Source organism: Megascapheus bottae, chromosome 4 (genome assembly GCF_031878675.1).
Source record: "Megascapheus bottae isolate mThoBot1 chromosome 4, mThoBot2.hap1, whole genome shotgun sequence".
In the NCBI taxonomy this organism is placed as follows: domain Eukaryota; kingdom Metazoa; phylum Chordata; class Mammalia; order Rodentia; family Geomyidae; genus Megascapheus; species Megascapheus bottae.
The window spans coordinates 45,563,750-45,585,841 of record NC_143512.1 but is presented as its reverse complement, the minus strand read 5'-3'; the positions used below and the strand labels follow the sequence as shown (position 1 = coordinate 45,585,841).

Genomic DNA, 22,092 nt, shown 5'->3' with positions numbered 1-22,092 from the left:
ACCATCATGTCCAACTATATGAGGAATTGAACCCGGTTCTTCATGCATGCTAGGCAAGCACTCTACCACTAGGCCAAACTCCTGATTCCAACAAATATTTTTTAAAAATAAAATCTGATCTGGTATCAAAGTTAGTAGGTGATAAGAAAAAACTTGATCTCAAAATTCAATCCAGACTACAACCAAGCACTTCTTGTACTTCAACTCATTTAATAGTCACAACAGTACTATAAGATAGATATTAACTCCAATTTATAGTTACAGAAGTCTGAAAAGGTTAAGTAGTCTGCTCAGATTGTCTGTAGCCTTTGAGGACATTCAATTCCAAATCTGTGTGATACCAAACGTCTGAAACTGCAGGAACCCTGCTATCACTAATGAGGTGCTTCTACGTGTCAGTTATTATACTAAGTTCTTTAAATGAATGATCTCATTTAATTCTATGAGTATGTACTATTATTATCTCTATTTTTCAGAAGAAGATAGGCTTAAGAGAACTTAAGCAATGTCCAAGGTCACACAGACAGTAATGAGCAGAGCTGAAGCCTAGATGCTCTGGACTTCAGAGCCAAATGCACTGAATCACTCACCCTCCACACAACTTCAAAATGGGCAAAAGCAAGGAGTGCTCTTTGATACACTCCTTTTCTCCTTTATTCCATGCAGCAACAAGAATTCAATAGCTCTCTTGAGAGATATACATTTCCTTCAGTCCCATAGGTAACTTTTGATGTCACTCTTGTCTCTTTCAAAAGAACTAGCTTCCTATTGAGTCCTACTCTGGATTAACAGCTTTCACAGTTGATCTCACTTTCCGTATATGCTTAAGCAACTTAAAGACAGTGGTACTCAACTTTCACTGCACATTACAGCCAGCCACTGGGAACCTAACCAGATGAGAAACACTTCAGTAACTTGATCTACCTGCTCCTCAAATTTTTCATTATTTCTTACCCTAATGCACTTCAGTGCTTGCCCTAGTTATAGTAGAAATGACAAAATACAGGACAAAAAGGAACAGAATGTAGATGGCACTGAATGGAAACATACATAATTGATGAGTAAAAAAAAGCCTCTAACAAAACCCCAAACCTAAAAATACATACTTTAAAGTTAATAATTTATACTACTTAGTAAGGAGCTGTCAGAGCTACTAAACACTGTTCATCTACTCACCAATCTATCAGACAGACTAGGTAAGGAGTTGCCCTTAAGTTGGATGACAGAAAAGAAAATAGGCAGGAGTCTGACATAGTGGTAAAGTGCTTGCTGAGCATTCACAAAGCTCTGGGTTCCATGCCTATAACACATACAGAGAAAAGGCCAGAAGTAGTGCTGTGGCTCAAGTGACAGTGCTAGCCTTGGGCAAAAAGTGTCTAGGGACAGTGCCCAGGCCCTGAGATCAAGACTCAAGAAAGAAAAGAAAAAAAAAAGAACAGAAAAGAAAATAAAATGAAATAGGGAAAGCTGAGATTTGTGGGAACCTGTGCTTACTTTCAATAAAGTATAAATAAAACAAATACAAAATTATGTTCTTTGCTTAGCAAAATACAATTTAAATTTGTGAACAAATATTTTAAGTGAAAAATTTAACTGAACAAAATATCCCACATTTTTGTTAATACTGCAGTATTAACCCCATTCATAATGCTAAAAGTAAGACTATCTTTAAAATCCAAATATACAATCAGCTTCTCTATTCTTTTGACATCCTAGCCATTGTACTTGGGATCTTCCCTTCCTTATTCAACTGGAGAGTTATTTCTTTAAAATAGTTCACTGAAGCTGGGCGTGGTGGCTCTTACCTATAATCCTAGCTACTCAGGAAGCTGAGATCTGAGGATTGTGGTTCAAAGCCAGCCCAGACACTAAAGAATGGGAGACTCTTATCTCTAATAAACCACCAGAAAACCAGAAATGGCACTGTGGCTCCAGGGGTAGGGCGGAAGCTGTGAGCTCGGGGCCAACACACAGGCCCAGAGTTCAACAAGTCCCATGACCACCATGACCAAGACCACCAAGACCACCATCACCACCATCACCATCACCACCACCACCACCACCACCACCACCACCACCAACAACAACAACAAAGAAAGTTCATTGAACTACTGTCATACAACTATGACAAACTTCCTTAAATAACTTTCAAGTCTGCAGCACAGATTAAAGGAAAAGAAGCGCTTTTAATGTCAGATTTCCAAATACTAAAGTATGATCTCATTTCTACCAAGATTTTAAGTAAATATAGTGCTTAATAATTTTCAAGGTACTTTTTTTGGTGTGCTAGTACTGGAGTTTGAACTCAGGGGCTGGGCAGGTGCTGTCCTTGAGGTTTTGTGCTTAAGGCTAGTACTCTACCATTTGGAATCACAGCTCCACTTCTAGATTTCAGCAGGTAATTAGAGATATGTCTTAAGTACTTTTCTGCTCAGACTGGCTTTGGATTGTGATCCCCTCAAATCTCAGCCTTCTGAGCCTCCTGAGCCTCAGCTAGAATACAGGTGTGAGCCAGCAGACCCTAGTACACTTTCATATTTTATATTATTTAATTTTCAAAATACCCTGAAAACTGAAAGAATAGTCTCAGTGAATTTAAGTAAATTGCCAAAAGCCACTTAGTAAATGGAGCTTAGCTTAAAGCAACACCTAAACAAGTAACATTATTTCCTTGCTGATTTGTATGTTGGAATGCATAAAAGGAGACAAATCTGTAATACTCTCACAATACTATGGCCGAGCTCAGAAAGTACTGGTGTTAAATACATGCATACATACATATATACATACATATATACATTCATACATACATACATACATACACACACACAGATACATAGATACATACACACCCTGGTATCAGACAAGCTACTGTCTACAGCTGTTCTCAATGAATTTAAAGATTAGGTAGAAAAAAGGACTATGATAAACTAGACAAATATTTTATATGAAATATATTTAAAAATGTAAAACAATAAAATGATTCAATATTTTAAAACCCATTGCATTTGTAAAGTGAGCTGAAATTGATAGTTGACAGGGAGCAAGCTGATGTTTTTTGTTATTGTTTTTGTGTGTGGATCGTGGAGTTTGAACTTAGAACCCGGGCATTATCTCTGGCATTTTTCATCCAAAGGTAGAACTCTACCCCTTGGGCCACAATTCCTGGCTTTTTTGGAAATTAACTGGCGATAACAGTCTCACAGCTTTTCTAAGTAGACTATCTTCTAACTGAGATCCTCAGATCTCAGCCTCCTGAGGAGCTAAGATTATATAAATGTAAGACATGAGTGCCTAGCTAAGCTGATGTTAAAAACAAAAACCAACACACAAAATAATGACTAGCTAGCACAAAGGACAAGATGATTATTGTAGTGGCAACAAGAACATTATTCCCTTGAGTTAGATTGCTCCCAAAGTTCTGAATGAGAGTACCCTGGCATTTCTCATTTGTCTCTAAAGTTACAATGTGCTGATGTAACATTCATGATTTCAAGTGAAGATAGCACTTTATTGTGGAGCTGAATTAGAAAAGGGTCCAAGTTTGGGAGCTTGGTCTAGTCGTAGAGTGCTTGCCTTGCATGCACGAAGATCCGGGTTCAATTCCTCGGTACTACATACGTAGAAAAAAGCCAGAAGTGGTGCTGTGACTCAAGTGGTAGAGCTCTAGCCTTTAAAAAGCCAAGCTCAGGCCCTGCTCCAGGGTTGGCACCACAAAAAAAAAAAAAAAAAAGGATGCAAAAGCAATTTAAACAATGAAATAGAGGTTAAAAAAAGACAACCTAGAACCACCTTAATTAATTAATTGTAAGTGGACTTCATGTTCATTATCTGTGTTATACTAATGATTTTACCTGCAAGCAACTCTAACAAACTTCCACTAGAAAACAAAATATTCTGTAGAAATTGTCTCTGTAGAACTGTGAAATTAAGAACAAGTAACATGTCCTACCATAAGAAGGAAAATATAAAACAAAACAAAAAAGGCAAGTGGTGAGTTGGCTGAAATAAGAATAAGAAAATTAATGGAACTCCAGTGATGAATATTAACTAAGATATGAATTCAATAAATCTGCAAAAATTCAGGAAAATTTCAGTAGTTGATTGATGGTAATCCTCATGGGATGCAAAAAAAAAAAATCACAAGAAACTTTATATAGAAACAGGCCAAAAATGAAAAATAAATTTCAGGAAATAATTAAATGGTAGTACATACCTAAGCTTATGTGTAAAAAACAATGCTATATATTTTATTAGTGCTCAAAGGTGTTTTTCTTTCTCTGTGACAATGAAACAGTGAAAATCAACTAAAATTAATGACACACACACAAAAAAATTGAGCAAGGCTAAGCTCCATGGCTCATGCTTGTAATCTCAGCTACTTTAGAAGTAGAGAGGGCCGAGAGTTTGGTCTAGTGGTAGAGTGCTTGCACGAAGACCTGCGCTCGATTTCTCAGTACCACATATATAGAAAAAGCTGGAAGTGGTGCTGTGGATCAAGTGACAGAGCTCTAATCTTGAGAAAGCCTAACAACAGTGCTCAGGCCCTGAGTTCAAGTTCCAGAACTGGCAAAAAAAAAAAAAAAGGAATTAGAGATCAGGAGTACTTCAGTTTGAGGGCAGCCAGGCAGAATGTTAGCAAGCCTCCAATCTCAATCTATAACCTAGGTGTGGCAGCTCATACTTGTGATTCCTGCTACAGACAGGAGTTGGAATTGGGAGGATTTGGTCTGACATTCTCCCTGAAAGATTCTGCCTTAAAATTAACTCATTGATACCAAAAATACTAGGGTGTGTCCAAGTGGTAGAGTACCTGACTAGCAAGAAAGTAAGCAATCCAGACCTCAAACCCTAGTACTACCAAAACAAACGAACAATTACCTATCTATCTATTATATATAATATATATTATATATATAATGATGGACTTCACAAACAACATTGCCATAGTAAAAAAAAAGAAAGTCAGCTAACAAAAAAGAATCAAATGTAAGAGAAGTTCTAAAATTATACTGGTCACAAAGTATAATACTTATTTACTATAGATACTAGCAAAGTGTTTGGTTATAAGCATATACGCTTAAAACAAAATACTGGGTTAAAAACCTAATTATGGTTTCACACGAAGAGATACTAAATAGCCAGCTGAATATCATGTTATCACCATTTCTTCCCCTCATCAGCACAAAACAAATTTAACAATTTAAGTTTTAATGGAGTAATTACAGTATCTGACTATTAGAATAAAAAGGGCACTGACAATTATACAATTAAAATATATTAGACATGTATAGCCTATGTCTCAGGGAAATTTCCTAAACACAAATGACTAACCTAGGGTTACTTAACTCTTCATATGAAAATCCTGGTGCAAAAACAGATGAGCTAAATCAGTTCAATTTCCTTTCCAGGAAGCATGAACCAAGAGAACTAAGATAGTTCACTATTTACCAATTCTAAAAAAAAGCTAAAAGGTCATGATCTGTAGCTAGGTAGCCATCATTAGATCCTATACACAAGATAAAATTATGCAGAACACAAATTCTCACTTAGCAGGGAGAATGAACAGGCACAGAAGGATGAAAGGAAGTGCTGAGCTAGATCACAGGGTCCACCAGAGTGACTGCTTCTGGGCTGCCTTATTGGCTTTCTAAGCCACCAATGCCTTAAACACCGCCACCACTCTCTTGCTTTTGAGATAACCCCAACAAGTCTCTCTTCCTTGTAATCAAGAGCTTAATCAGAATAGGAATATTAAATAACTACTCAAATATATCCATATGATTAAGTACTACACAATTATGTACTATTATAACAAATTTTCCAAAAGGTTTTTGCTTTAAATGAAAATTTCTTCAGTTCTCTAGGACAGTTGGGGTGGTATAAAGAAGGCTGACAATCATGGGAATTAATTTTACTAACATGAATACCAATGTACATTTGCAAGCTTACATAAATCCAACAGGTACTGCATATAATAAACATACCCAGAAAGAAAGAGAGTAAAATGAGTAGGAAGAGGGAAAATAAAAAAACGAAGTCAGCAGCTAGGACAGGTGTATACCTTTTTTTTTTTTTTAAAGATTTTATTAACATTTTTTTACATACTATTTCAAATGTCATGTTTAACAAACAAGTATTCAAGAAGGGATTCTCTCTGTATAATCACTGGCACATAGATTGGTGTGCACCTTCTTTATAAACAACAGACTTCTTTTCTCATCTATTTTCTATCACTACTTTGCCTTTCCAAATTCTTACACTATTTTGGTTTTAAGGAATGATACCTTGAGGGGAAATCATCTCACAATATTCCTTTGATTAAAATGTTATGCCAGGGCTGGGAATGTGGCTTAGTGGTAGGGTCCTTGCCTAGCATGCATGAAGCCCTGGGTTCGATTCCTCAGTACCACATACACAGAAAAAAACTGGAATTTTAGCGCTATGGCTCCATTGGTAGAACACTAGCATTGGGCAAAAGTAGCTCAGGGACAGTGCCTAGTCAGTACCACATACACAGAAAAAAACTGGAATTTTAGCGCTATAGCTCCATTGGTAGAACACTAGCATTGGGCAAAAGTAGCTCAGGGACAGTGCCTAGTCCCTGAGTTCAAGCCTCAGGACTGTCCAAAACAAACAAACAAACAAACAAAAATTATACCAGTGAAATAGTGCAGTTGTACTTTTACCCTCAGCAAGCTGCTACCTTTCAGGCAATATTTGTTTCACAAGACACTCTACTTCTCACAAAACCTACAATCACCATGCATTTCTAGGAAACAGCATGGCTTACAAATGTGGTAAATATATACTTTATTTGGACAAGTATGGGAAAAAGCTCACTAGCATATTAGAGTAATACAAAGTTAGATGTTCTAGTAAGATAGTAATAATACACAACTATCTAAAAAACAAATTTAAAACCCAAAGATAACACTTGAAAGAGAATACACAAGTGAAAATACATGAAACATGGGGAAATGCTTAAACTTCACTATTGACCAATAAATATAATAATAATCTTTGTAGTTTTAGCAGTGAAGATAATTTTGCAAGTATAATAACCCATGCTGCTGAGATCAGGATGAATCAACTTCAAGAAATTATTGATGGCAGATGAAACTAATACAACAGTTGGAAATTAACTTGGCAATCCATATAGCCACACACATTTTTTTACACTCTTCCCTTGTCTTCACATTTCTGATACTATATCCTAAGAACTCTGAATACAGAAAAGGAGTTAGTTCAAAGATTTTTTAATCAGGATATTTCTAATATCAATAAATAGTTGGGTAAATAGCACAGGATTAAATACATGGCTACTTCACAACAATCAAAAGATGGTTAATGGGCTGGCAGTTTGGTCTAGTTGTAGTGTGCTTGCCTAGCATGCACGAAGACCAGGGTTTGATTCATTAGTAACATATACATAGAAAAAAGCCAGAAATGGTGCTGAGGCTCAAGTGGTAGAGCTCTAACCTTGAGAAAGTCCAAGGACAGTGTTCAGCCCCTGAGCTCAAGGCCAGGACTGGCAAAAAAAAAAAAAAAAAAAAAAAAAAAAGATGGTTAATTTCTGTAATGACACTGTATTTACACTTAGGAAATGAAAAGAAAAACTGTTACTATTTCATGGTACAAAGTTGTGACTCAAAACTATGACTAGGTCATGAGAAGTTTAAATTATCTGTTAAAAAAAAGATAGGTGGGGCCTGTAATCCTAGCTCAGTGCCAAGGCCCAGAGTTCAAGTCCCCCAACCAACAAAAAACAAAACAAAACATCTGAATAAGGGATAAGCTAGGAATTCTTCAGTCATCTTAAACTTTGTTAAATTAAAGGATTCAAAATGTGACTAAGACATTTGGTGAAGTTAGCTCAAAAACATTTAAGGTATTTCCCACAACCAGAACATGATAACTTTACTAGAAATCACCATTTTGTTCTCACTTCTAGACAATTTAGCTCCACTAGAATGTTGTCTGATACTGTTTTACACATCAAAATTGCCCTCTGCGTACTTTATGTGTAAGTACCAGTTCTTAACCAAAAGTCTCTTCTCATAAAAGATGAAGTGTAATAATGCTAACTTTTAAAAATTAGACTTTCCGGCTGGGTGCTGTGGCTCACACCTGTAATCCTAGCTATGTAGAAGGCTGAGATCTGAATATCGAGATTCAAAGCCAGCCAGGGCACTAAAGACTGTGAGACTCTTATCTCCAATTACTCACTAAAAAAATGGGAAATGGGACTGTGGCTCAGGGGGTATGGTGGTAGCCTTGAGCTGAAGAGCACAGGGTCAACACCCAGGCCCAGAGTTCAAGCCTTATGACCCACAAAAAAATAAAATAAAACTTTCCCTTTTTATGCCTCGTTCCTTTATTTTGCTATTGACTTTTTTTTTTTTTTTTTTGGCCAGTCCTGGGCTTTGAGCTCAGGGCCTGAGCACTGAACTTGGACTTTCTCAAAGCTAGTGCTTTAGTGCTCTACCACTTGAGCCTCAGCACCACTTCTGTTTTTTTTCTATGTATGTGGTACTGAGGAATCGAACCTGGATCTTCATGCATGCCAGGCAAGCACTCTACTACTAGGCCAAACTCCCAGCCCCTGCTATTGACTCTTAATGCTTCTTCATCAAATCTTAAGCTCAATCAGTCTCTTGATTCAGAGCTTCCTAGGAATGCTAAAATAAGATTCCCGTAACAGCCTCAACTTACAGTGCCTCCACTGTGTTTTACTTTTGGTGTTACTGAGGATGACTGAAAGCTGTAAACATTATTGAATAAAAAATTCAATTGAGCACTCTAACTCAGGGCCTTGGCAACTTGCACTATACTCTAGGTTTTTTTTTGCTTTTAATTTGTTTAGCTATGTAGCTAAGTTTTTCCAGCCTGGCTTCAGAAGCAATCCTTCTATCTCTATATTCTAAGCAGCTGGGATTAGGGTGTGTATCATATAATTTAGTGAGTTGTTGTTTGTTTTGATGCTGGTCCCTGAGCTTGAACTCAAGGGCCTAACAGCTGTCTCTGAGCTTTTGTGCTCAAGGTAAATGGTCTACCACTTTGAGACACAAATCTACTTCTGGCTTTTTGGTGGTAAATTAGAAGAGTCTCAGAGATGGGCACCACTGAGTTATGTCTGTAATCCTAGCTACTCAGGAGGCTGAGATCCCAGTATCATGGTTCAAAGCTAGCCCAGGCAAAAAAGTCCAGGAGACTCTAATCTCCAAATTAATCACCAGAAAATCAGAAGTGGCACTGTGGCTCAGTGGTAGAGCAAAATAACTCAGGGGAGCACCCAGGCCCTGAATTCAAGCCCCACCTCCAACAAAAAATAAAGACAACAACAAAAAAAGTGTCAAGGACTTTCCTACTAAGACTGACTTTGAATTGTGATCCTCAGATCACAGCCTCTAAGTAGCTAGGATTAGGGCAGTGTGAGCCACTAGCCAGCATACCTAGCTTGTTTTAGAGAAAAAAATCATCCCAATTTTTTTTTTTTTTAAAGCCAGTCCTGGGCTTGAGCTCAGGCCCTGAGCACTGTCCTTGGACTTTCCCAAGGCTAGAGCTCTACCACTTGAGCCTCAGCACCACTTCCCTTAGTACCAAGGAATTGAACCCGGTTCTTCACACATGCTAAGCAAGCACTCTACCACTAGGCCAAACTCCCGGCCCCATCCCAACTTCTGTCCAGATGTGAGTAGCCTGCATTATAGACAGATGTGTACCACACATCTTAACACTATTGCACTGTTTTATTCTCTACTTTTTTTGAACAAGGAGTGAGGCCAACAGAAGGCTGGCATTTAAGGACAGAAGCTGCCACAGCCTTCTTAGCATTAAAAGCCTAGTGTAACTTCATGAGACTTTAAGACAAAATGCTTCTTATTTGGTCTTTAAATCTTTTGTGTCATGAACAGTCAAAAAAACACTAGGGGGAAAAAAAAGGGAATGGGCATTAAGGTTTTGCGATTCTACTCTCGGATCTCTGCACAAAGACTAACCAGGGGGGCAAATCATTAAAACGCATTTGGTTTATTTCCTCACCTATAAAGCAGTTAAAAACTATGTTCCTTTCAGTTTTTAGAAAACATTGAGTTGGTTGTAAATAAGATCATATTCCATGTACAAAGCCAGCCTTATTTCTTTTCTTTTAGACTTGCTACCTAAAGTCTTCAAACCCCTCCTATCCTTCAGGGAGACTTGTATTCAAGTCAATTGTTCCAGTGTAGTTCTGGGACTACTAAGTTACTGGTTGAGAGCTACATGTCACCTGATTCTTTTGTCAAATATGGGAGCTCCTGTGGAAGAGCCCAGTGCCATGCCTACTTTAGGTCATTTCTCATAGAAGTCATATTCAGTACCAAGAAATTACTTTGGGTTGAAAATGTTACAATTTTTTTTCCTCTTCACTGTGCTTCTACCTAAATCTTTTCTCATTATCCCTTTAAATCTGTGTGAGCAAAAACAGAAAGCATTATTCAGTCCTCAAATCCAATTGAGTATTCTAATTCTTATTTTAGGGCACCTGCAGTTTTAGGAGCAGAAAAACATTCTACAACAGACCAACTCTTTTGACCCTGTCCAAGTACTTTTAATTTAAGCCTACCACAAAAGAATTTAACTATTTTACCTTTGTAAACAATCAGAATACCATTACAATTTATGCCAAAGTCCGACAGCTTTACATACAATTTTTTTTCCCAGTTCAGTCCTAGGACTTGAACTCAGGGCCTCAGCACTGTCCTTGGGCTTTCTCAAGGCTAAGGCTCTATACCACTTGAGCCACAGCACCATTTCTGGCTTTTTCTATGTACGTGGTACAGAGGAATTGAACCCAGGTCTTTGTGCACGCTAGGTAAGCACTCTACCACCAGGTCAAACTCCCGACCTACATATAAAGTTTTAATGTCATCACTTTACATACAAAGTTTGCTCTTCCTTTTATCTTAATGCTTATAATGATAACATTAAATAAATCCTATTGTAAATCACTTATTCTACACCCTACAAGTTAATTATTCTTAACGTGTAGATATTGTCTCTGTTCTAATTATTTTACTTCTTTGTCCACATCAAACAAAGAATTCCATACTTTCTCATGTACTATGTGGAAAGATTACAGTACAATACTGAAGACGGCAAGCCTTGCAGTGTCTCTGTGGGACTTTGAGTTCTTGCTCTATCACTGTAGCAGCTACAGAAATAATCATCCATGATCTATAAAATGATCAACAGTGTCTATTTCTCATCTCATGGGGTTGCTATGAGGGTAAAATACAAAAGTTCTGTCTTGAGTAAAGGAAAACATACCTAATGTGAGCCTGGGCCTCTCTCTCCAAGCTATCTCCTTCCAATAGTCTCCCCTCTGTGCTCATCATCCAATCACACCAGTTTTCTTGCAGTCCCCTCATTATTCCACATTCTCTCTCCACATATCTATAGTGCTCACTTCTTTCCTTTGTTCAGATTCCTGGACAAATGTCACATTTTAGGAAGACCATGTCCTTTCTTCCTTTCCTCTCTATCTCATTGCTCTGTATTTCTTCTCTTTGTTTTGTTTTTTGTTTTTGTTTTTTTGGAGGGTCATGGGGCTTGGCCTGGGCATGGTCCCTGAGCTCTACAGTTCAAGGCTACTTCCCTACCCCTGGGCATGGCATTATCCCTGAGCTCTTCAGCTTAAGGCTATCACTCTACCCTTGAGCCAAGCCCCACTTCCCGTTTTCTAGAGGTTAATTGGAGATAAGAGTCTCAGGTCCTTTTGTGCCTGGGCTGGCTCTGAATCTTGCTCCTCAGATTTCAGCCTCCTGGGAAGCTAGGATTACAGGTGTGAGGCAATTTGCCTGGCAGTTTTTTTTTTTAAATACCTAACTTGTTTTCCCCTTTTGTTCCATTAAAGAAAATCTTCAAATAAAAAAATAGTTTCCATTGCCAAAAAAGAAAATTAAGCTCGCCTAAGTAGTAATTCCTAAGTATTAATTTAGCTACTTAGGTTAGTCCAAGCAGAAAAGTTCATGAGCAAAACCAGCAAAAAAAAAGATGGCTGGGGTTGTAGCTGGAGTGGTAGAGTGGCTGCCCCAATTCAAGCCCCAATACTGCCAGACTGGGCTGGGAGCATGGCCTAGTGGCTGAGTGCTTGTGTGACATTCATGAAGCCCTGGGTTCGATTCCTTATTACCACATACACAGAAAAAACTGGAAATGATGCTGTGGCTCAAGTTGTAGAGTACTAGCCTTGAGAAAGCCCAAGGACAGTGTCTAGGACCTGAGTTCAACCCCCAGAACTGGCCCCCCAAAAAAGTCAACCTTCTTCCAACTACCTCTCCTAATCCTAGTTCCGTTCACAGAGATATTAATTTGATATGTACTCACATAGGAACTCATTTTTTTGTGCATTTAAATATACAGAAATATGCAGAGTATTTTATTTCTGCTTAGGTACATTTCAGAAACTGGTAGCTTACGCCTGCAATTGTAGTTACTCAGGAGGGAAGATCTGATTATCATGGTTTGAAGGAAGCCTGGGCAGGAAAGTCCACTGAGACTCTATTTCCAATTAACCACCAAAAAACCAAACGTATAGCCGTTGATCAAGTGGTAGAGAGCACTTTTCTGCTTTGGGCAAAAAAACCTCAGAGACAGCATCCATGCCTTGAGATTAAGCCCCAAGACGGGCACCATATATGCAAATATATGCTTCTCTTAGTCATTATATGGAGATCTACCTCCATTACTAAGTATTTCACATTTTTTTGATACTTAACTTATTTACTGTTTTTCACATAGCTCCTTTAACAAAGATTTACCAATTGGCCAATAGGACTGCTGGTTATTGCTGCAGATACAAATATTTGTTTATCCTCTTGAAACAGACTCTTCAAGAATAAAAAAATACACAACATAAAACCTTTCCTGAAAGGAGGCAGATAGAAAATAGGAAAAGGCTTAATGCAGTAGCTCAAGTCTGTAAGCCTTGCTTTTCAGCATTTGGAGACTGGGATTATAATAACTCAAGCAATTAATGAACTGGTCACTGTGCTCCATGCCTGTGATCCCAGCTATAAGGGAGGCATAGGCAGGAGGTGTGAACTATGAGGACAACCGGGGCAACAACATAAGTCTCTATCTGAAAAATAACAAGACTTGGAGGTGTGATTTAAGTGGCAGAGTGTACAGCAAGTACAAGGACTTGAATTCAGTTACCAGTACTATATAAAAGGGAGAGGAAAAAAAGAAGGGAGGAAAGGAGGGAGAGGGGGGAAAATTTTAGCAGAGTGGGGCTGGGTGTGTGGCTCAGTGGTAGAATAGAGTGATGGCCTAGTTTGTGCAAGGCCCTGGGTTTGATCCCACACATTACAAAAAAAGGAAGGAAGAGAAAGAAAGGGAGGCAGGAAGGGAGGGGAAGCCCTTAAGATTTGCAGTGTGTGTGTGTGTGTGTATCTTGCAGTCTGTTTTACAATATTTAAAAATGCAAAAACTGTTCTTTGTTCGTGGGCTACATAAAACAGGCCAGAGGGTTATGGAACTTCAGTATCCTGACCTGGAAGTACGTGAGAAGGTGGTGGATGCTGTGAAAAAAAAAAAATGCAGGCAGGAGGAGTGAGGTGGCCAAAGTAGGACATAATAAACGTGTTTACAAAAAGTAAGATCTGAGCAGAGTTGGAGGGGTGGCCAGACTCAAGCAGGAATTTTGAGAGAAGTACACAACAAATAGTGCAGATACAGCAAGGACTCATGTGAGAAAGGAGACAAAGTGCTGTTAGGAAATGAGGTCTGGGGGCAAAAGAGAAAAGGAAGTAGGCTGCACAGAGAGCTCTCATAGGCCATTGTAAGAGTAGCTTTTCTCTAAGTAAAAGAGGAAATGTTTTAGTCTATTCAGGCTTATGATCTAATGAAGTATCATAAATTAGACAGCTTATACATAATGAAATTATTGTACTAGAGGCTGGGGACATCCAGGCATATGTGGAACTTGGACAGGGCCTGCTTACTGTGTCCTTAAGGGACAAAGCATCTTTTACAAGGTCTCTTATAAAGTTTATTTCACCTCTATGATCTAATCACTCCCAAAGTTCCCATATTCTAATATTATCACTTGGATGTTACGATAGCCATTTGAAGAGAAGGCCACTGTGTAGGAACCACTATTGGATCTTCAATGGAAAAGTAATGGGGTCTGTCTCTGATTGCTGTCCTAACACTACTTAGAACAGCTTGGGTAGAATAGGGAGACCAGGGGATAATAATATTGCCCAGGCCCAGAGTTCAAGCCCCACAAACCAACCAGGAGGAGGAACAGGAGCAGGGGGAGCAGGAGGAGGAGAGAAGGGGAAGGGAAGCAGGAGGAGCAGGAGGAAGAGGAGGAAGAGGAATGAATTTGAAGAGTGAAGAGAAAGTAAAGGCAAGAGTAACTTCAAGGTTTTGGCCTGGCTACAGATGACATTGTTATTTACAGAAATTGAAAAGGGTAGAAAGGCATTGGGAAATGTAGAAAATGAGCTTGGACATGTCTAATTTGACATCTATAATCAGTCTTTTAGGGAGAGTTACTGAACAGGTAATTATAAATATATTGGAATCTGGGCAAGAGGCTAACAATCTAAAGCTAGGAGTTGGGATATATTTAGCCATGGGACTGAATGAGATATTTAGTGGTTAGTGACGATATCCAAGCACACATACTCCTTCCTCATCCATACATAACTCCTCATATCCATTAGTGTTTTCCAATGCTGCATCAAGAATACTTTTAGTAGGCCTGGGGCTGTGGCTCACGGGATACACCTGTCCACAAGTGCAAGGCCCCAAGTTCAAATCCCAGAATCCCACAAGTAAAAACATGTTTTACTTTAAACTAGTTTGTTTTTGCTAATAGGATGACATGGGGGGAAAAAAATGCTTTACTTTCCAGTTTTCTACTGGAAAGTAGAATATTATTTAATGTTTATGCCCACTTTAAAAAACCGAACTGTTTTCCTCTTTCTTATTTACAATACCTTTAAAGACTATTTATTCTGTTCTTAATGGGTCACACAATAGTCATTCCTAAGTTCAAATTTATTTCCCTCCCTTCTTTCCTTTTCCATTTCTGAAGCCTGAACTCTGCATCTGGGCATTGTCCCTGACCTGCTTTTGCTCAAGGCTAGTGCTCTACCACTTGAGCCAAGCATTACTTCTGGCTTTTTTGGAGTAGTTTATTGGAGATTAAAGAGTGTCCTGCCCAGGGTGGCTTCGAATCCCTATCCACAGATCTAGCTCTTGAGTAGCTACAATTACAGGTATGAGCCACTGATACTCAGTTCAAGTTTACAGTTGTTCATACTGGGTAACCCAAGTGTTTCCCCTGTGCTGTATTTTAAAGACTGTCTAGTAAAGCCCTTGAGGCAAATCTGGTCTCACCTTTGGTCCACTTTGCACTACAATGGCAGAGGTAGTAGGCTAAAGTTAAGAGTATTAATTTTCTGTTCCTCTACAGAAAAAGTACAGATTTCTACTTTATACATTTCAGGTTCCTGAACTTGCTTAGAATTCCAAGAATATATCATGTTCTCACTTTGGCTGATACACTGAAACGGGGCTTCTATTTTCCCAGACACCCCAGCCATTCCTCTACTTGCTGCAAATAGTGTATTACTACACTTTATATATACATCATAAAATCTTTAACTACATTCCTTGCACTATCACATACAAAAGATAATCCTAGATAAAAAGTACACTAAGTCTCTAATAATTTGTTATCTTTCTCATTATTTCCCTATTCTCTTATGCTTTGGCCAAAATGAACTACTCTATTTTGGATTTTTCAAGTATAGTTCTAAAAATGAACTTCAGGTTCATTTCTTTAAAATTTGATGTATACCACTTATTCCTAATCATTTATTTAGTATATTCACAATTTGCTAAACAGCTTCTGTTCCTTAATTCCTTGTTTAAAGACCTAAGCAATGGAAGTGCATGCTTTCTGGAATAACTCTTTGATTAATGATAGTAATTTATATAGTTAGAATAAAGGGGCTGCAATAATTGCAGCATCTTCAGTCAACTCAAAAATGAAACCAAAAAAGTACACACATTCGAGTTGGATCTTCAGTCTAAAGTTACCTTCTACTTGTATAGATGATTTTAATCTCATCTAAAATACCTCTATGATTTCTTTCTTTTTTTGCCAGGTCATGGGGGTTGAACTCTGGGTCTGGGCACTGTCCCTGAGCTCTTCAACTCAAGGATACTAATCTACCAATTTGAGCCACAGTGCCACTTCCAGTTTTCTGGTCATTAACTGGACTTTCAGGCCCAGATTGGCTTTGAACCTCGATTCTCAGATCACAGTCTCCTGAATGAGTCACTGGCACCGGGCTGATTTCTTTACTTAAATGAATTTCATTTACAAGACCTGGGTACAGTGGTGCATGTATATAATTCTAGCTACTTGGGAGGAAGAGATAAGATATGTGGTTCAAGGCCAATACAGACAAAGTTAGTGAGATTTCATCTCCATCAACATCGCAGATGCAGTGACATACAACTGTCATCCCATGTATGTAGGGTCACAGGCCTGCCCCAAACAAAAAACTTAAGACCCTAAGGTGGATGAGACTTTCATTTACCTTACTAGGGTTTTTTTTTTTTTTTTACCAAGTGTATTTCTTAGTTTAATTACTTATTGAGCCTTTAAATTTCTTAGTTACAAAATTTAATCAAATTTGTGGATTTCTTTTCCCTTCCCATTTGTGTTGCAACTAAAAATGTTGCATCACATAAACTTGCTGCACTCACTTTAGAATCCAGCTTTATACATTCATTACCAATCACACCTCATCCAGATAAATATTTTTTTTCTTTTCAAAAATGTATGTGGAAAGTCAAGCTCTACATGGCTACATTTTGTAATTTACTAGTTCATTATTTCTAGGTCAGTTAATCACCTTAATAATGTGGTTTCTGACTGGATTAGTTTCCATGTATAACCCAAGACTGTTAATAAATGAAAATATTTATAGAAGCATATATATATTTTAAATGTGTATTCTATTTACACATTCTGTGTTGCTCTTCTATTATGTATATTAAGTGTATTTTATGTATATTAAATGTATATTACAAAGTAATATATCCTACAAATAATGCCTGTCACATTACAAGAGAAACATGTTTGTTTTTTTCTTCCTTTTTATCTCAATCAAAGGGGATAATAAATATTACCTTGCTGCAATTTATTTTAACACTATTGTTAAATTCCCTTAAGTAAGCCCAGAGGGGCAGAGCAGAAATTGCAAGACTGAGATAGGAGAATCAAGGTCTGAAAGCAGCCTGGGACACTATCTCATGAAAACCAAACAAACAAAACCAAACACCAAGAAAAACCTTCCCTTAGGCAACTTGACAACTTAGACAGTGAGCTTTGTATGATCAGATACTTTATCCAATACATTCATCCAAGGAAACTCTATCTTAAGAAAATAATGTAAGACAGAAATTGTCTCAACAAGGATATTGAGACTGTAGAGTTTGGCTATGAAAATATAATAGAAACTTTTCAAGAGAAATTCATATAAGCATCATATAATTATTAAAAGTACTTTACAAAATAATTTAATAATAAAAGCCGTTCGTGGTGGCTCACGCATGTAATTCTAGCTACTCAGGTTGAGATCTGAGGACCGAAGTTCAAAGCCAGCCCAGGCACTAAAGTCACTGAGACTATTATCTCCAATTAACTACCAGAAAATTGCAAGTGGTACGGTAGTTCAAGGGGAAGAGTGGTAGCTTTGAGCTGAAGAGCTCAGGGACAATGCTGAGGCCTAGAGTTCAAGTCCACAACTGACAAAAAACAAAAAAAATTCAATAGTAGAATAAAAGATTATGGCAGTAGGCTAAAAAAGAAAAAGCAGAATATAGTTATTCACATAAGTCTCAACAGCATAAAAATCAAATACACTCAGGAAAAAAATATTGGATGAAATGTACCAAAGGGTTTGAGTAATTACTGTACAGCTCTCATAGATTTTTACATTGTATTGATAGTAAACTTCCTATAGTTTTCTAAAATAATGAACCCTGATAATACCATTGAAGAGAATCTAAGTTATTATTATTATTTTTTTTTTTTTTTGCCAGTCCTGGGCTTGAGCTCAGGGTCTGAGCACTGTCCTTGGACTTTCTCAAGGCTACAGCTCTATCACTTGAGCCTCAGCGCCACTTCCGGCTTTTTTTTCTATGTATGTGGTACCGAAGAATTGAACCCAGGTCTTTATGCATGCTAGGCAAGCACTTTAACCACTAGGCCAAACTCCCGGCCCCTCTAAGTTATTATTTATGGAGTTTTTACTACACAAGCCAGAGTTCTAAGAGATTACTGAATTATCTTATTTAATCCTTAAATATTATGAGATTTAAAAAAAATTGGGGTAGTCTGATTAAGCACCTTGCCCAAGGTCACACAGATAATTACAGATGGTGTGAAAATTTCAATCTCAGTACTCTTTATTTAGAACTCCTAATCTCTTCACTGAAAAGGTTTGCTTTTATTTATGAAGTAAATCATTAAAAATCTATCCATCTAAACCCTGTGGTCTTCTAAGTTACCAGTTTAAAATCTGCTCTGTCACTGACTGCCTTTTGGGAATAAGAGAATGTTGCAAGGCAAACTTCCATCACTAGTTCCTATACCAGTATTTCATTTGGCCATTAATGTGTGTGTGTGTGTTTGTGGGTGTGTGTGTTCTAGGACTACAGTTCAGGTCCTAGGCACTGTCCCTCAGCTTTTTGCTCAAGGCTAGTTCTTTACTACTTGAGTCACAGGTCTACTTCCAGCTTTTTGGTGGTAAATCGGAGATAAGAGTTTCACAGGGCCAGGAGCCTAGCCTAGCATGCACAAAGCCCTGGGTTCAGTTCCTTGGTACCATATACACAGCAAAAGCCAGAAATGGCTCTGTGACTCAAGTGGCAGAGCACTAGCCTTTACCAAAAAGTGTCCAAGAACAGTACCCAGGCCCTAAGTTCAACTCCCAGGACTTTCAAAATACACACACACACACACACACATTTCACAGGCTTTTTTACCCAGGCTGGGCTCAAACTTTGATCCTTCTCAGCTTCCCGAGTAGTTAGGATTACAGGACATCCAACAGGACAGCCATGGACATCCAGCAGGCTACTGACTTTTTTTTTTTTTTTTTTTTTTGCCAGTCCTGGGCTTGAGCTCAGGGCCTGAGCACAGTCCTTGGACTTTCTCAAGGCTAGAGCTCTACCACTTGAGCCTCAGCACCACTTCCGGCTTTTTGCTATGTATGTGGGGTACCGAGGAATTGAACCTGGGTCTTCGTGCATGCTAGGCAAGCTCTCTACCACTAGGCCAAACTCCCGGCCCTAGGCTACTGACTTTTACATGCTAACATCCTGATTTATTACACAAACTGACAGAACTTCAGAAAGCCCTACCTAGGATGGAACTCTGAGAACAACCCAACCAAACCTGGCCTTTAGAATTTTTCCTTATTAATCCCCTCCTGTACTTAACATAGTAACAGTTGCCACTCTTAACCAACATAGGTCTGCATGGTAACATTCATCCTCTCTATAACTCAAGAGTTTTCCTCATCTGCCATTCACCAGATATCTACCAATTCAATGACTGGACCAAGAAAGATTTCCAACATGGAGAAGTTCACTCTCTAATGTTTTGGCATTGCTTTTTATTGTTTCCAAAAACCTCATCAGTTAATCGCTTTAAGTTTTTTTTTTCTTTTCAAACTGTTTTGGGGGTAACAGGATCCTTTTGAAAGAGGTATTCAAATGTCAATCACAGGAAGAAATATTCATAATTTTTTACACCAGTCAGTAAAAATAACTTCTGTCTACTGCTGTGCTTTTCTCTTCAGTTTGTATTTAATAAATTTATCTCTTACATATGTAGCTTGGTTTTGGTTTCTTATTATAACCAGATTTCTTAAAAAGAAAAAAAATAGTTTGCAGAATCCAACATGGCTAACAAATGCAAGAAATTCTTCTAAATATAAGTTTTTACATTTTAATGTAATTTATTTGCAGCTTTTAGAAAACCTGTTCATACAACGGCTTTAACACTGTACATGTAAGAAAAAAACCACATCCATTAAAAACGAGTAAATAAGTGCTGACACTGGAAAAACATTACAGCCAGGATATCGTAATTTCACTTCTTACTCCATTCATATTTTATACAATAGAAAATGGCTTTTGGCACTAGTGGAAGAAGTACAATTTAAAAAAAAAATATCCTGACTAGGATGATGCAACTAAATCTAATCCAAGGTGGAAGCCTCTTTTAGGGAAAAGAAAATGGAGCACTAACACTTCAACAGGCTTGTGAAGACACAGAAATAAAAACCCTACTGCTCAACAATTTACACGTTTATTTATATAACGTGATGCAACGCATGAACTGCATACGCCACTTAGAAAGAGAGGGGTAGGGGAACGAGATCTACACCATTTTCTCTCTTGCAAAAGAGCAAGTTTTTTAACTTGAGTCAGCCCTTCTCTAGTAACGACTGGGGATGAAGATAAGGGGGAAAAGTGGAGGTGGGGAGAGAATCCTTCTCCAGACTGAATCCTCGAGTTCACTACATTTCCTTACAGCTCTAAACGGCAAGGTTTTGACCCGATATGAAAAAATTAAACCTGTCAGGGTCGTGTGCTATCCTTGGGAAAAACACAACGAGCGTGGCAGGCAGGCAGGCTGATTTACACTCAGGTTCTTTCCAGGTGTCGGTCCCACTAAACGTCTAGCGGTCGCAATGTGCCCCTTCTTTGAGGGTACTCATCAGTGAAGTCATCGCTGCTAGAAAACCGGGCTACGCGGCCGGCCAATTCCTGGGCCTCCTCCAACCTCCAGTTGGACGGCCTAGCCTGATCGGTGACTCCCATCACACAATTATTTAAGCCGTCCATTTTTGTTGCTGTTGCTGTCTAAATCAGTAAACAACCCGAGATCGTTCTGCAAAGGAGAAAAGCCATTCCCATAGCGAATCTGAAGAACAGCGGCGGAGGGGGCGGCGGCGGCGGCGGCGGCGGCGACTGACGGCCCCGCCGCGGTTCCGGGCGACGGGCGGCGCTCGGAGCGGGGGAAGAGCACGGCCCTCGACACGAACAACCACATCCACATCCACACACACACACAGACCACACACACGAACTGTCATGGAAACACGGCGTGTGGCCCGCAGGCCCCACGGGGGCGAGGCCGGCGTAGACAGGCCAAGCCGCGACGGGTCAAAGCCCGGCGCACCGCCGGCAGCAGGCCGGGACCCAGAGGCCGTCCGCCGCGGCTCCCCGGCGGGCGTGGGGGCCAGGCCAGCCCGCTCGAGCGGCGGCCTTTCCTTCCCGTCGCCCCTAACGGGCTCTGGGCGCCGACCCAGCGCACCCGAAGGACCCGATGCGGTCCCTACCGGGCCCCGCAGGGGCGCCCGGAGCGGCAGCTGTTGGGCTTCGAACCGCGCCGCAGCCGCCGCCGGGCTCCAAACGGCCGGGCGGGCCCCGGGAGGCCGGGCCGGGCCGGCGCTACTCCTCCGGCGGCTTTGGAACTCCCCAGCCTCCGCTCCCGCCCCTGCAGGCCCCGGCTGCGCACCCTCACGCCACCTACCCGGTCCCACACCATCCCAGAGGCCTCCGGCGCTCGGGCCTTCCGCCGTAGCGTCGCTGCCTCCAGTCCGGGGCCTGAAATGGCTGCGGAACAAAGAGAATCTGGGCTCGGGCAAGCGTCGGTCCGATTGGCCAGGGGGCGGAGCCCGCCGCGGGAACATTCGGCGGCGGTCGCCTTGGCGACGGCGGCGGGGCCGGAGCTGAGCGAGGGCTCGGGCTGGGGGAAACCGCGGCCTGGGTTGGCCCGGGCCTGCGGGTGTGCGTCGGGCGTGAGGCGGCGCGCGGCAGCGGTTTCCCAGCCGGCTTGCCGCGGCGGGCCTCGACCCTGAGCTGGGCTTTCGGAGGCTCGCGCCTCCTGCGGGCGGCACCCCGGCCCCGAGCCTATGGCTTCCAGCCCGGCCCCGCCGCAGTGGGCCTCACACCCGAGCCAAGTGGTCCGCGAGTGCGATCGCGTAGGGACCGCCGGGCCGC

The 22,092-nt window shown here is 40.1% G+C and overlaps 1 protein-coding gene across 2 annotated transcripts in view; it reads right to left on the bottom strand.

Annotated features, from left to right (window-relative positions):
• The window catches only part of Tnpo1 (transportin 1), a 92,068-nt gene extending 70,319 nt beyond the window's left edge, over positions 1–21,749 (bottom strand). The window contains exon 1 of one of the 2 annotated variants that reach the window (XM_090331813.1): positions 21,623–21,749. In XM_090331813.1, coding sequence (XP_090187939.1) covers positions 21,623–21,637 — 15 coding nt within the window. In that variant the 5' untranslated portion in view covers positions 21,638–21,749. The remainder of the gene's footprint in view (positions 1–21,622) is intronic. The other variant, XM_090331810.1, reaches the window with a different exon arrangement.
• Positions 21,750–22,092: the final 343 nt, after the last annotated feature.